General features: G+C 50.6%; 1 protein-coding gene across 7 annotated transcripts in view; it reads left to right on the forward strand.

Moving 5' to 3' along the window:
* Nucleotides 1-13,845, forward strand: part of NINL (ninein like) — a 156,430-nt gene that overhangs the window by 93,111 nt on the left and 49,474 nt on the right. For 5 of the 7 annotated variants that reach the window (XM_045077584.1, XM_004781242.3, XM_045077583.1 and 2 more), the window contains exons 6-10: nucleotides 474-664; nucleotides 1,377-1,529; nucleotides 4,550-4,720; nucleotides 8,606-8,742; nucleotides 10,087-10,227. In XM_045077584.1, coding sequence (XP_044933519.1) covers nucleotides 474-664; nucleotides 1,377-1,529; nucleotides 4,550-4,720; nucleotides 8,606-8,742; nucleotides 10,087-10,227 — 793 coding nt within the window. The remainder of the gene's footprint in view (nucleotides 1-473; nucleotides 665-1,376; nucleotides 1,530-4,549; nucleotides 4,721-8,605; nucleotides 8,743-10,086; nucleotides 10,228-13,845) is intronic. The other 2 variants (XM_045077582.1, XM_045077586.1) reach the window with 2 other exon arrangements.

The raw sequence follows: 13,845 nt of genomic DNA on the forward strand, positions 1-13,845 counted from the left end.
TCCATGGATGGCTTCTTATGGGCATGCCCACGTCTGTGTTCTTCCACAAGTTGTCTCTCTGACAAAGCTCAGAAACATAAGTTTCTCGAAATTGTTTTTTAAATAACTTGTCTAGTTTTTTGGGTCTTATTTTTATGTGTGTTTTTTGGGGGTTTTTTTGTTTTTTTTTTTCTTTTTGTTAAATACAAATAATACAGCCTTCTTTTATGTGCTTTCAGTGCTCTGACTTCTGACTTAGGAGGTTCCCTTCAGAAAAAGCTTTCCCCAATGGATCACAACGTTCCCACCACTGACATTTTATTATGCAAATCTGCAAACGAACAACCATGTACCCATCACCTTTGACGCTTTGCTACTTGAGTGTGCATTTGCCTGTCCCTCTGGTTTCAGAGTACATTGCCAGCATTGGTGTGTTCCCCCCAGGTGCTTCCACCCTAAAGCATAGGGTTTACCTGTCACTCTCCCTGCTTCAGGCCAGCTGCCAGCTTGGGGTTCTGAGGTCTTTGGGTGTCTCCAGAAGCCCTGCAGCCCCTCCTTGGACACCCCTGAGAGCCGGGTCCGGGGCATCTGGGAAGAGCTGGGTGTTGGCAGTAGCGGCCACCTCAGTGAGCAAGAGCTGGCCATCGTCTGTGAAAGCATCGGGCTCCAAGGACTGGAGAAGGAGGTGAGAGGGGCCAAGGCAGACCATACTGGAGGACGGGCTCTTTGCGATGGTCAGATTGATGTTGGGTCTGGGGAGTCCCTTCACTCTCCAGATACTGATGTGGTTGTACTACTTTCTGGTCGGAAGTCCTCTGATAACCCCCAGTGCTGCTGCTGAGGTCTGCACCCACGCAGGTCACAAATGGCCTGCCTCACAGACATCTGAGCATCTTCACTCCTGACCCTTCCTCTGCCTAGAGTACACTAACCCCTTCTTGCTTTGCTCAGGTCTACCATCCAGCCCACATATCATGCCCTCTGAAACAGGCTGTGCTCCCCAGGGGCTGAATTCACCCCTCCTTCCTTCTGCAGGGGTGGGCAGTGGTGATGGGGAAGCTCCCCCTTGGTAAAATTCTTCTTAGCCCTGCTGTCCTTGGTAGTTCCTGAACTGCTGGGGACACAGGGCACCTTCCATATGTATGTCTTCTTACCATCCAGTGAGTTCCTGGCATGGTAGACTCTGAATGAATATTTGTGGAATTAGGAAGTACAGGTGGCATCCATTCACAGCAGGTGGAAAGTGACCAGGTGTGGAGATGTCACAGGCCAGAGTCAAGGGAGGTCAGAGTGTCCCAGACAGTTTGAATTTGGTAAGGATGAGCAGACTTCCCAGCTTGGGGAGGGAAGGCCTGGGTGGGTGTGGCCTCAGCACTGGTGTGGTGGCTTTTGTCTAGGAACTGAAGGATCTGTTTAACAAACTGGATCAAGATGGAGACGGCAGAGTGAGTTTTGAGGAATTCCAGCTTGGCCTGTTCAATCATGAGCCCACTTCACTTCCAGAATCTTCCACTCCTGTCAAACCGAGCATGTCCTGGTCTCATTACCAGGTAAAATGGGATGATTAAGCCTTGAACCACAGCAATAATTGCTGTTGCTCTCTGACCTTCAGCGACTTCGCAGACCTGGGAGTTGGTGGGTGTGTGTATACATACATGTGTCAGTGGGAGGCCATGTGACCTAGATTCTAAAACCACACAGGTCTTGTGGCTGATCTGGCATTGCCCCTCCCTAGCTGTGTGTCCCTGTTTCAGTTACTTGCCTTCTCTGAGCCACAGGCTCTTTATATGTAAAATGGGTGCCTCATAAGTAGTCAATGAGGCTTACCTGGCAGCCTTCCTTGGTTGTGGGATAGGCTGCCTTCCAGTAGGAGAGCTCCTTCTCTCCTCCCTGTTGTGGTATAGTGAGAGTATTCCATACCTTCCCTAGGAGTAGTTCCCCAGGTACTCCTTACCCTGTGCTCTCCCTGTCCTATATCTAAATTTTCTCTCTCATACAAATACCAGGTCGCTGCAGATAGAGGAGAGCAGATTTTGGGCAGTTATTTAAATTTGATCTCAGGACACCTAAGTGGCTCAGTCGGTGAAACATCTGCTTTCGGCTTAGATCATGATCCTGGAGTCCTGGGATCAGAGACCTGCATCGGGCTCCCTCCCTGGTGGGGGGTCTACTTCTCCCTCTGCCTGCCACTCCCCCTGCTTGTGCTCTCAATCTCTGTCTGTTTCTTTCTCTGTTAAATAAATAAGTAAATTCCTTAAAATTTTTAATAATGAATAAATAAATGAGTTCATTGTGATCTCGTTTGGTGACTGTTGGCTTAGTATTTGGTTTTTCTCCATCCCAGCACAGGAAAACCTCCCTCTTCCATCACAGGGCATGGTTCTCTGAAGAGGCTTGCTGATGTGGCTGATCCCATAGTTTGTGGGCGGTGGTGCAGGACCAGTGACATTGTTTCTGCTAGGCTGGGTAATCTGAGAGTCCAGCTTCTGAATCTGAACCTGATGAGAATGGACAGAGAAGAAACTAAGAGCATTAAAGGAAGGTGTCAGGCCATGTAAGGTCAGAGGCCAAATGAAGTCCCACCAGCTTGTGCCTGGTGCCAGTGGAAAGAGGGTGCTTCCTCTGTGGTGGAGCTGTCCCTGTTCCTGTGTCCCAATGAGGAGGCACAGCTGGCCAGGGCTCTGAGCTGTGGGGCGCAGGTCTGAGGCCAGGCAGGACCCACCTCTAGTCAGAGGCAGGGCCCAAGGAAAACCTGACTGCCCAGGAAGTGCCCTGAGCCCACATGGCTGTGGGTGGAGGGTATTGATTCCTGTGTATGTGGGCTCTGGGGTGGCATGGTGCTGCTGGGCCCTCCGGTATGCAGCCCAGCCCCCACCTTCTCCTGTTAGACACACCTGTCCTCAAGCTTACAGGCCTCACCAAGGAAACAGGTGGGAGGGAAATAAGGGGTGCATTTGGGTATCTGAGCTTCTCCACATGGCCATGGCCACGTTCCAAGCCATTCTTGAGCTTCTCGCTCCCCTGGGTCAAATGCTTGCTTTATAGGACTCTAAAGTACCTAGCACAAGTTAGTGAGCACCAGTTCATGAGAAAGTGATTCTGGAGAGGTAGGAATACAACTGAGAACAGATGAGGGTGTGTGGGTTTGGGAGCACTTGCTGAGAACTGAGTGTGGGGAGGGGGCATGGTGGGCTAGGAGGGGCTGTCAGAGTAGAGCCCTAGGAAGCACAACCATGGAAGTGTTGGGGGACAGTGTTTTAGGCAATGAGACAAACTTGGAATGTTTGGGAATAGCAAGAGACTCCTGTGAGGGAGGTTGAAAGGAAGCCAGCAAGGAGGGGAGCCCTCAGTGTGTGGTGGAAGCCCTGGTAGCCAGAAAGAAGGGGCAGCTGCTCCTCATTCCTGTGGCCTCAGACAGCAAATGCTTGTTCTGCCTGGGGCAGAAAACAATCTTTTTTTTAAGTTTTCTTTCTTTCTTTCTTTCTTTCTTTTTTCATTTATTTGAGAGAGCAAGAGAGCGTGAGTGGTGGGGAGGTGCAAAGGAAGAAAGAGGGTAGGAAGAAGACTCCCCGCTGAGCAAGTATCCAGATGCACCGCAGGATGCTGCGATCATGTCCTGAGCCAAAGGCAGATGCTTAACCAGCTGAGCCACCCAAGAGCCCCAGCAGAAAATAACCCTGCTTGACGACAGATTCTTATAGCCCGTAACCATAATAGATCAGTTTTCTGGCCAAGAGATTTTTTCCCTTTCTTCCTAAAACCCCCCAGTTCTGAGGCTCCTGGGTGGCTCAGTCAGTTGAGCATTCGACTCTTAATTTTTGGCTCAGGTCTGGATCTCAGGGTCGTGAGATTAAGCCCCACATCAGCTCCATCCTCAGCATCCATCCACTCCTCAGGGAGTTGGCTTGTCCCTCTGCCCCTCCCCCCTGCTCACACTGTCTTTCTCTCTCTAATAAATAAATAAATCCTAAAAAAAAAATCAAAGCCCAAACAACCCACTTCTGTCAGCTGTGAGATATGTTTCTGAGGCCTGGGGAAATGTGTGACTTTGGGCCATTCCACCTCCTCTTTTCAAGCACGTCTTGGGTTTCTTTCCATAGGCTGGATTTCCTAGCATTGGCTGGTGCCATCTCCGCCATCGCCGGCTCTCCTGTTGAGAGGCCAGGTGCTCACCATTACTGCATCGGGGAGAGAGGTTAAAACTGCTTCAGGTCTCCCACCAAGCAGCTTGTGCTGACTGGTCAGGCCACAAGGGCCCTAGGATGTGTTCCCTGGGCAAGACCTCTGGTGGACGGTAGGAAAGCAGGCACCAGGGTCCTTGCAAAGGCAGTGGGCTGAGTATCCAGAGCCCTGGGTTCAAATCTCCGAGTTGTTGCCCACAGAGCCATGCAGTCTTGGGCACACTGTGTGATGGTGCCTTGTCTCTGTTTCCTAGTCACTGTGTGAGTGGTTCTTACTGGGCCTGAACAAGACAGCAAAGGGCCGAGCATAGGCTGCTGAGGTTGGAAAGTCCTAAAAATGGACAGGACGCCGAAGTGCTGATGGGTCCCTTTGCTTTCCCTGCATGCAGGTCCTGGAGGAGGGTGGCTGCCCAACTGCCACAACATCGTCCCTTGTGTCTGTGTGCTCAGGCCTGCGTCTCTTGTGCAGCATTGATGACGGCACTGGCTTTGCAGTTCCCGAGCAGCTCATCGCCCTGTGGGCCCAGGAGGGAATTCCGAATGGCAGGGAGATCTTGCAGGTCTGGAACTGGTCTCTTCAGAGCTGCCCCCGGGAGAACATCCGGGGGGGACCTTGGGGCCCTCTGCACACAGAGGAGGCCGGACAGAGTATCCCAGACACATAGGCCCTTAACTCTCTGCAGAGAACCCCATGTAGGAAAGGTCTATTGGAATTACTTTCTTCTGTATTTTTTACTATTAAAATATAGGAGATTTTGGGATGCCTGAGTGACCTGGTCGGTTAAGTGTCTGCCTTTGGGTGGGGTCATGATCCCAGGGTCCTGGGATTGAGTCCTGCCTCAGGATCTCTACTTGGTGGGAAGCCTGCTTCTTTCTCTGTCGGCTGCTCCCTCTGCTTGTGCATATGCTCTCTCTCTCTTTGGCAAATAAATGAAAATCTTTAAAATATAGGAGATTTTTAATTTAAAAAGATAATAAATAAGAAACAAAATCAACAGTCTGAAACAAATCCATTTGAAAATAGGTTTTAGTATATTGACATTCCCTCCAGTGCATTGTTAACCTTGGAGATGTTCTGCTTGCCTGGATGAGGGATTCAGTCCCAGATGAGGGAAGGAAATTTCCTTCCTTGTGGTAGAGACTCTACTTGTGGTAGAGTCCCAGTAGTCTGAGTATTTCCATTTGTTGAGGACAAGCTCTGTAGTGAACCTGAATTCTGTCAGAGCTGCCTGCCAGCCTGGGCAAGCTCCTCTCCCCACAGACTCAGCTTGCCCATACCCTCCCTCCACTGGGTGGGACATAGAGAGGTGTGCTGCCTGGCTGTCCTCAGAGGAGGCCAGTCTGACTTCCCCCAGGAGCTTAGGGCCAGACCCTTGGGGTTTGGAGGGAGCCTGCTCTGGGAGCAGGACAAGGGTGAGGGAAGAACACACTGTGTGTTCTTGGAAGTGTATTGGTAAGCTAGACTGATGATCTTCATTTCTGAATTTGTTGTAATAAAAAAAAAAAAGGTGTCAACTGTATAGAAAATTTAAAGAAAAATAGTAAAGCCTGCTCCCCTTTGCTCCCACTCTGCAGAAGGAGCAACCTAACAGCTTAATGGGAGTACTATAGAGCCCTTCCCCAACACAGAGAAGAAATGTGTATTTTAGATATTCCAGCTTTAAAATTTGTTTTGCAAAATCTGTATACCATATACTTGTTAATTTATGTTACCTTTTCTCTCTTGTACATGTAGATTTTTTTCTGTTTTAAATCTTGGCATTTAAAATGTATATGTATCTTCCTGTTTCTATGCTGGTATATCTTTGTAGGCCAGATTCCTGAAGCTATGAGTTTTAACTCTTGATAGGCTTCATCAGATTACCTCTCAAAATGTCCCTATTAACACAAACTAACACTACATGGAGGAGTCCAGCAACAGTCTCTAAGACAGGCCTCCTGACACCTTGAGCCAGTCCCTCCTGGACATCAACTCAGCCATTGCTGAATGTGACCACCCAGCAGCCTGGGTAGAGCCTGAACAGCCAGGACAGGCCTGGGCACCTGGCCCTTGGAATTGTTCTGAGAGCCAGAGACCAAGCCCAGATCACCAGACTGGCCACTAGGGAGGGTAGAGAGCAAAGGAATTCATGGTTTGGGGATTGTCCCTGAAACTATGTTCTGATTCCCTGTCATTTGGAGGTGGGTCCCCTGCCATCATAACCTGACAGATGGTGAATCTCAAATTTGCCTCTAACATTTCATAACTTAACATTTTTGTTGCTTTCCTGCTATCACAGAGTATTTCTAGTTCTTTAGCAATTTATAATTCACCAGTTGCATTCTGAGTTTGCTTCCATTTTGTTGAAAGGCTACGATGTTTACTGAACTCTCAGTACTTGGCACCAAGCAAGGACCGTGAAGTTTGTGATGTTATTTACTCCTTATGCAGCCTGGAAGGTGTTTCTGTCGCATGTGACAGATGGGGTGGCTGCCTGTGCACCAGTAAGTGGGACAGGTGGTCCAGGTCCTGGCCTGCCGAGTCAAGCCCCTTCCTGCCCGCAGCACTCTCAGAAACTGCTTACCTGTCACGTTGGTGGTCAAGACCACAGGCTGCTGCCCAAGGAAGCACCCAGCTGAGTGAGCCCTCAACCTGGACGTGTTGGTATCATGTACCCAGCTTCTCAAGACACCTGGCCATTTCAGGGCACTTCCTGGCCAGGCCCTCAGGGATGCTCTGTGTGGAGGCCTGGGATTGGTTATCTGTCCCCCCTCAACAAATCACCATTGAATTACACCTTCACACACGATGACTGTTCTTTTTTTTTTTTTTTTTAAAGATTTTATTTATTTATTTGACAGAGAGAAATTACAAGTATACTGAGAGGCAGGCAGAGAGAGAGAGAAGGAAGCAGGCTCCCTGCTGAGCAGAGAGCCCGATGCGGGACTCGATCCCAGGACCCTGAGATCATGACCTGAGCCGAAGGCAGCGGCTTAACCCACAGAGCCACCCAGGCGCCCCATGATGACTGTTCTTATACAGAACAGCTTCTGTGGGTCAGGAATTTGGGAATTAGTGGGTAGTTCTAGCCCAGGGTCTCCCCTGAGGTTGGTCCGAGGCCTTGTGAGAGCCTGACTGGGGCCGAGCTACTTCTTCCAAGTTGGCAGATTGATGCTTGCTGTAGGTGGGAGGGCCTCCTTTCTTGCACAGGGCCCCTTCCTCGGACTGCTTGAGCGTCCTCACACCTGGGCAGCAGCTTCCCTGGAGCACCATCTCAGAGAGGGCGGGGAGGAGGCCATGTGTCTGCCACACTCCAGCCTTAGAAGCCCTACACTGTCACCTCCTTAGTACCCTGTGGGTCACGGGCTGGCCCTGCTCGGTGTGGAAGGGGAGCACCTGGAGGTGGATACCAGAAGGTGAGGAGCACGGGGCTGTCTTGGAGACTGGTTTCTACCCATCCCTTGTGGGTTTTGATGATTCCTTTCTCCTTGGCCAGGAAGCTGCTGCTGTGACCTGTCATGTTTTTGCCTTCTGTCATTTCTCTTCAGAAGTGCTTTGGGAGGTGGGGGAGCAGTGGATATCAAGTGTCTGTGGCATAAGTTAAAAAAGGGAGCATGTCTCATGCCCACGTGTGATCTGGGAATGTGGTGGCTCTTTAATCTACAGGCCCTGACGTGGTGCCTGCCTCTGGACTTGGACATGACTGATTTTTTGATGTCCTAGAAAGAAGCAGGGGTCAAGAATACTCAACACGAGAAAAGCAAATGCAGCAAGTGTTATTAGTTGAGCAGAGGGGTATACGGGTATGGTTTATTATTACTGTGATACAATACATATAAATTGTTTTATTCTCTTATTTTCAGAACCCTGATGGGAAAAGAGTGCTCCACTCTTTGTGGTGCTGGGCTATGGCTCATCTATCAGATCATTTTTCCACCCACCCATACACACATTTCACAGAGATTCTATTAGCTTGAAATGATAACAACTCAACTCCAACTGGCTTAAGCAGAGTGGACGTTAGGGGCTCACCTGGACAGGCACTCGGGAGAAGGCGTCCCAGGGGTGTTGTCAGGGAACTCTGCATTCTCCTCTGCTTGCTTCTCAGTGGCACTGAGCTCAGGTCAGGTCTCCTCATACTGCTCCCAGGGCTAGCAGGGTCCACACAGCAAGTTATTTCACAGGGAGAAAGGCATCTCCCCTGGTCTCCTGTCAAGCCCCATGATGTCCTCTGCTTGGGACATGCCCCTTCTGTGTCACTTTTTTAGGATGAGGTTCTCTGTCCAGCCTGGAGCACATCCACATCCATAAGATGAATGGTGATAGAGGCAGAGACTTTAGAAAAGTTGGCAGGTACTGCCTATAGGACAGTGTGGATCTGGGCCCTGCCTGCTCTTAGGAAAGCCAGGAAGTGTTTGGAGAGGCCACACATCTTTTCCTGCCCAACAGACTTTGCTATTTCCAGAGTCTCGACTTCAATGTGGACGAGAAGGTGAACCTTATGGAGCTGACCTGGGCCCTTGAGAATGAGCTCATGATGGTTGGTGGTGCCACTCAGCAGGCAGCCTTGGCCTGCTACCGCGAGGAGCTGACCTTCCGCCAGTAAGAGCTCAGTGTGTTGGGGTTGGGGGGTGGGCACAGCTAGCCAGCCTGCTGAGTGGTAGGAAGTCCCAGGAAATGGGCATCCTGCCCTTGTCCACCCCAAGCCAGTCCCAGGGGCCAGGGAGCTCGACACCACCTTTTCCACTGGCTCTCCTTTAGTGGGCATTTTAGGGGACAGGGAAATAGATGAGCGCTCCCTATGGCTTGAGTGACATCCCTGTGTGTGGCCTGAGAGGGCCTTGCTGATTGGGTTTTTACAGCCACAGAATTTCAGAGTCACTGGCCTGTCTTCACACTTAGAAACTGATGTTGAGGTCCTCCCTTAGCCCCTTTTAGCAAGGTTCCAAAGGGGGCATTTGAACATGATGCTCATCCTGCTGACACTGATGCTCTTGGATGCAGAGGCCAAAATCCTCTAGCCAGCAGGGATGTGTTCCAAGAGCAGGCAGAGGGCTCCTGAGCTGGGGCGGCTGGCTGGGGAAGAGAACAAAGTGTTCCTCAACATGGTCACCAAGAGCAAAGTGACGGGGGGAGGGGCAGAGAATGAGTTCCATTTTAGTTGAGTTCAGCTTTTGATTAGCTGAGTATTCTCGCCATCTGTCTGCTCAGCAGATTGGCATAAAGATCATTTTTGTGTTTATTGGTGTCCCAAAGCTGCAGAAAAGAAATCATGATTTCTGTCCTCAAGATTTTACATCCTGTTAGGTGCTGATGGGTGAGCTTTCTGACCCTCAGGCAGCTCTGCAAATAGGACCCCAGAAAGACTCTGCCTTGGGAAGGTAGAGGAAGAAAAGCTCCATGCTCTTCAGGGGGAGAAATGGTCACCAAAATGGCAGGTGTCGGGGAGTGTAGAGCTACAGGTGTGACCTGCTCTGGGGGACTCACCTGGATGTCAGGCTGCAGGTGTCGGGGTGTGACCAGGCAGGACCATGGGTGACCAGCCTTCTCCCCCTTCATGTATCTAGTCCTAGATTGGGTGCTGAGGATCTCTGGGAGAGGAGACAGGAGGGGAGGGGGCACGGATAAATTCTCACCTGTTCTGGGCCATCTGGAGGTGTGGCACACTGTAATGCTCTAGGTTCAGACTTCCTTGGTTCAGAAACTTTCTAGAAACCTTCTTGACACATCATTTAGCTTCTCTCTCAGTATGTGCAAGTAAAAGGGACAGAGTAATTCTGGAAACCAATTTCAGGAGATGGTTGGTGGTGGCAGTGAGGTCAAAGCACAGCACTGCCCATGCTCAGCACCCCGTTAATGCAGCCCCTTCTGTCATTCATGCAGACACAGGGCTTGCTGGCCCCAGAGCATGTGTCCTCATCTCACCCTGTTTCCTTCCTGTGGCAGAGGGCAAGTGGAACAGATGGCAAAGGAGCGAGACAAGGCGAGGCAGGACCTGGAGAAAGCAGAGAAGAGGAACCTGGAGTTTGTGCAAGAGATGGATGACTGTCACTCTGCCTTAGAGCAGCTCACAGAGAAGAAGATCCAGTAGGTCTTGGGGTCATACCCAAGCCCAGGGTGGCAACTCCTTAGCAGTTGGGTGGTGATTCTCCAGCCCTGGCCACGGGTGGGTGGTGGATGTGGCACTGCTGCTAGCTGAGGCCGTGGTCATGAACATGCTGGAGTTGAGGCCCTCCTGTTTTACCTGAGCCAGTAGAAATCTTGAAGGTGCACCTCTGGGGATGTCCTTCCTGGAAAGAAGAGGGGTGTATTTAAAAAACAGCCTTGCTCTTAATGCTGTGGGGACATGTGTAGGAGCATCCAGCTATGTGTGCCTGTGGACTGCAGGGGAAATTCCCATTCTCTGCTTTATTAATGGGGTCTGTCCTTCTTAACCCGGGTCTTCTCTGTGTGCCTGTGGCTGGTGACATGGGCGAAGGCTTTGAAAGAGGGCTGGTGAATGGTTTTGGAGACTGATAAAAGGAGCCTGCGATGGTGGGAGGAGCCCGGAGCCTGAAACCTGACCTCAGATGTTAGGAGGTACAATGGGTTAAGCAGACCCCTGGAGGGCGGTCTGTTGCACTGGGGGGCTGGTGGCTGCACAGACCAGAGGGAAGGATTTCTGACCTTTTATGGAGATAAAACCCACCTCTCTGATTTATTAATCAAAATGTAAAGAAATCCAGCCCGAAGATCAGACCCCAGGCTAGGGCAAACAGAGGAGGGGCTTTTCACCCCACTGCGGGGAACAGTCTGTGCTAGGCTTCCCTGGCAGGAACTCAGCTGGTTACTCACTTTCTGGATGCTTTTGTCACCTGGAGGTGTCCCCTCAAGGATAGCAAAGGGTGTGCATTGTGGAAAACCAGTGTGCTATACTCAGCTCTCGGTAGTGGTAGTAGTGGGGGCACTGGGGGGCTATAAGCCTCCCACCTCATTCTCCCTCAGCAGCCCTTGCTATGACCCTGGGTGGACAGAGCCCCTGAGATTCCTCAGCTGTGAAGTGGGAATGGTGACAGACTGTGCTCTGGGTGGGAGGCTACCAGTCCTTGTGTTTGAGCCCTCAGCAGGGTTTGGTGCCTGTAGCCACCAGGCACATCTCATGCCTGCGGGTAGCTGAGGAACTCAGGTGGTATATGTGGCTTCAGCGAGCAGGTGTGTGAGAGCCTGTGATAAGCCATCCAGTTCCTGCATCTCTTGGATGTTGCCTCTCACTGTCTTGTGTGGTTGCATTTGAAGGGAACCCTTTCCTCACCCCAGCCCTGCTGGCAGTGTTTGTTTGACATGACCTACATGAAGCCCCCACATGCGTGGCCCTGGGTGGGCAGTGTACGGACATTTTATCTGACCCCATCCACCTTACAGCAGGCTTCTGAGCACTATCCCAAAAAGGCTTACTCCTGCCATGTGTGGGGACTGTCACGGTCACAGTTACAAAGCCCTTGCCTCCATGGCTCACAGTGGGAGAGATTGGAGACATCGAGGGGTGTAGCCTGCTTTCCTGGGGCTCCAAGGTTCACAACGTGGCCATAGCAGATGTTGGGGGGTGGTTTCATAGCCACACAGGGCCAGTTGATTGTGCCCAACTGAAGAGTAAGGATCGAAGACCAAGAGCCCGTTTCGTCTTCAGCAGGGATGCTGGGCACCTTGCCTTCATTGTGCAGCTAGAGGTCTATAGGTTGAGGAGCCCCTCAGCCCCCTAGGAGGGAGCTTCTGTTGCAGCCTGGGAAACTGTGATATGTTGTGCTTCTGTTGTGCACTGGGTATCCTAACTCAACAGCCACAGTTATCCAGAGAGGCCATTTTGGCCCCATTTTTCAGCCAAAGAAACTGAGGCTTGTAGCAGTGTAGTAGCATGCCATAATCACACAACCAATGTGGCCTAAAAGTTGAAGCCAGGTCTCCCATCTCCTTGTAATATGCTTTCTCTGAGATAAGAGAGTGTGAGGCCCTGGTCTGCTTTGTATTCAGAGTGTAAGAAAACAGACCCTTAGGCAGAAGGAGCTCTTCCCAAGCTGAGGTCACCTGGAGTCACATACTGCCATCCTAGGTCAGCACATGAGAGGGCCCCACCGGCTCACCCTCCCATAGGACCCATGCACTAGGGGTTCCAAAGGAGGGTATTGCCTATCCCTACTGGTCTGTGGGGAAGCAGGCTCAGAGCTGAGCAGGGCCACCCATCTGAGTCCACAGGCCTTTGGAATCGCAGAGGCCTCAGACAACCTTTCCTTTCTGGGGGTGGCTGGAGAAGGCCAGATGAAGCAGGCTGAGATCCTGGTCTGCTTTCCAGTAGACGTCCACACCTACTCTGCCTGGCTTGGAGAAAAGGTATGCAAGAGATGGCATCAAGGCTATAGTGCTTGTGTGTGTGTGTGTGGCTGTGTGAGTATACAGTGTGTATGTATAAGTTTGCACTCCTGCAAACGCATTCCATCATTCCTGCATGAAAGACTCTCACAGGATAGTGGGATGTTCAGGAGACCATTAGTGGGGCTTGGTGCCTGTAGCCTGTAAGGATCCTTTCATCAAATTTTCAAAAATATTTCTAGTCAAACCTGAGAAAATAAATAAACATGGTCTCACTGTAAGGAGGTGGTAGTAAGGCCATGGAACCCCGGGTGGGGAGACCAACCATGACACCGTGACTGAGTAGCTCAGAGGATGTGCTGGCTGTGGCCTTGCTGAGCTGCCCTTCCCTCCGTGTGGAACGTGGGCGGTGTTTTTCGCAAGGGAGGACTTAGTTAAGAAATAACTGCCTGTTGTTTCTGCTCCTGTCAGCAATCGACAGTCTGTATTCAGCTGATTCCCTTCTAGCATCCAGCCACAAGCCTCCCCACTGACCACTTCTAACTGAGCAAGTTCCTGTGGATGAAATTAGAGTCCTTAGCTGGTTGGCTTTTGCAGCTGCTGATGTATGATTTTGCTCACCTGGTGTAGTCTCCTTAGTTCCCTGATCTCACAAAATAGAGTGTGAGGTCAGTGTGGGTTTCCACAGAGTGAGCCTCTCTCAGTCACAGCATGACTGAAGGAACTTTGGAAGAGGACAACAGAGGGATTGCATCTTCCCTTCTCGGTGCCTCCCCTGCCTCCTTATGGCTCTTCTAACAGCATGGGTCTGTTGTTAGACTCACCACTGACGTTGAAGGCTTGGGATCTACCCTGAGCAGGAGATGGACTGATTCTGGTGCCACTGAGACCTTGGGTCGCAGCCTCCTAGGGACCACTGGGCAAGAGGGGCCCACAGGTGCCTGTCTAGAATCTGGAGCAGCCTGACTCCCATATGATCTTCCTGTCTGCCCTGCACTGCCATGTGCCAACCCTTGGTTAATGTTGTTCAAGGGAGAAAATTCCTTTTTAAAGAACTGTGTCCAAGAGCTAAATGTAAATTGGTTTTAGATCATTTTATAACTGAAAACTGATTTGCTTCAGTCATGGCATATTAGGCTTGCTTCTTTCCCAAGCACATGGGAAGAATTTTCTGATATCTTTCCTGGGGCCAGAGAATCACAAACTTGAAAGCCTTATCTGGTCAAGGGGTCCATGAAGGCCCTGTGAGTTTGGATTTTGCCCCGTGAGTAATGGAGCAGTATCAGGAGTTTCTAGAAATAGCTGTTATGGCTGCATTTGGGTTTTTCTTATTACAAGAGAAATAAGTGATACATGTTCATT

Source organism: Mustela putorius, unplaced genomic scaffold (genome assembly GCF_011764305.1).
Source record: "Mustela putorius furo isolate JIRA1106 unplaced genomic scaffold, ASM1176430v1.1 tig00000224_pilon_pilon_pilon, whole genome shotgun sequence".
Classification (NCBI taxonomy): domain Eukaryota; kingdom Metazoa; phylum Chordata; class Mammalia; order Carnivora; family Mustelidae; genus Mustela; species Mustela putorius.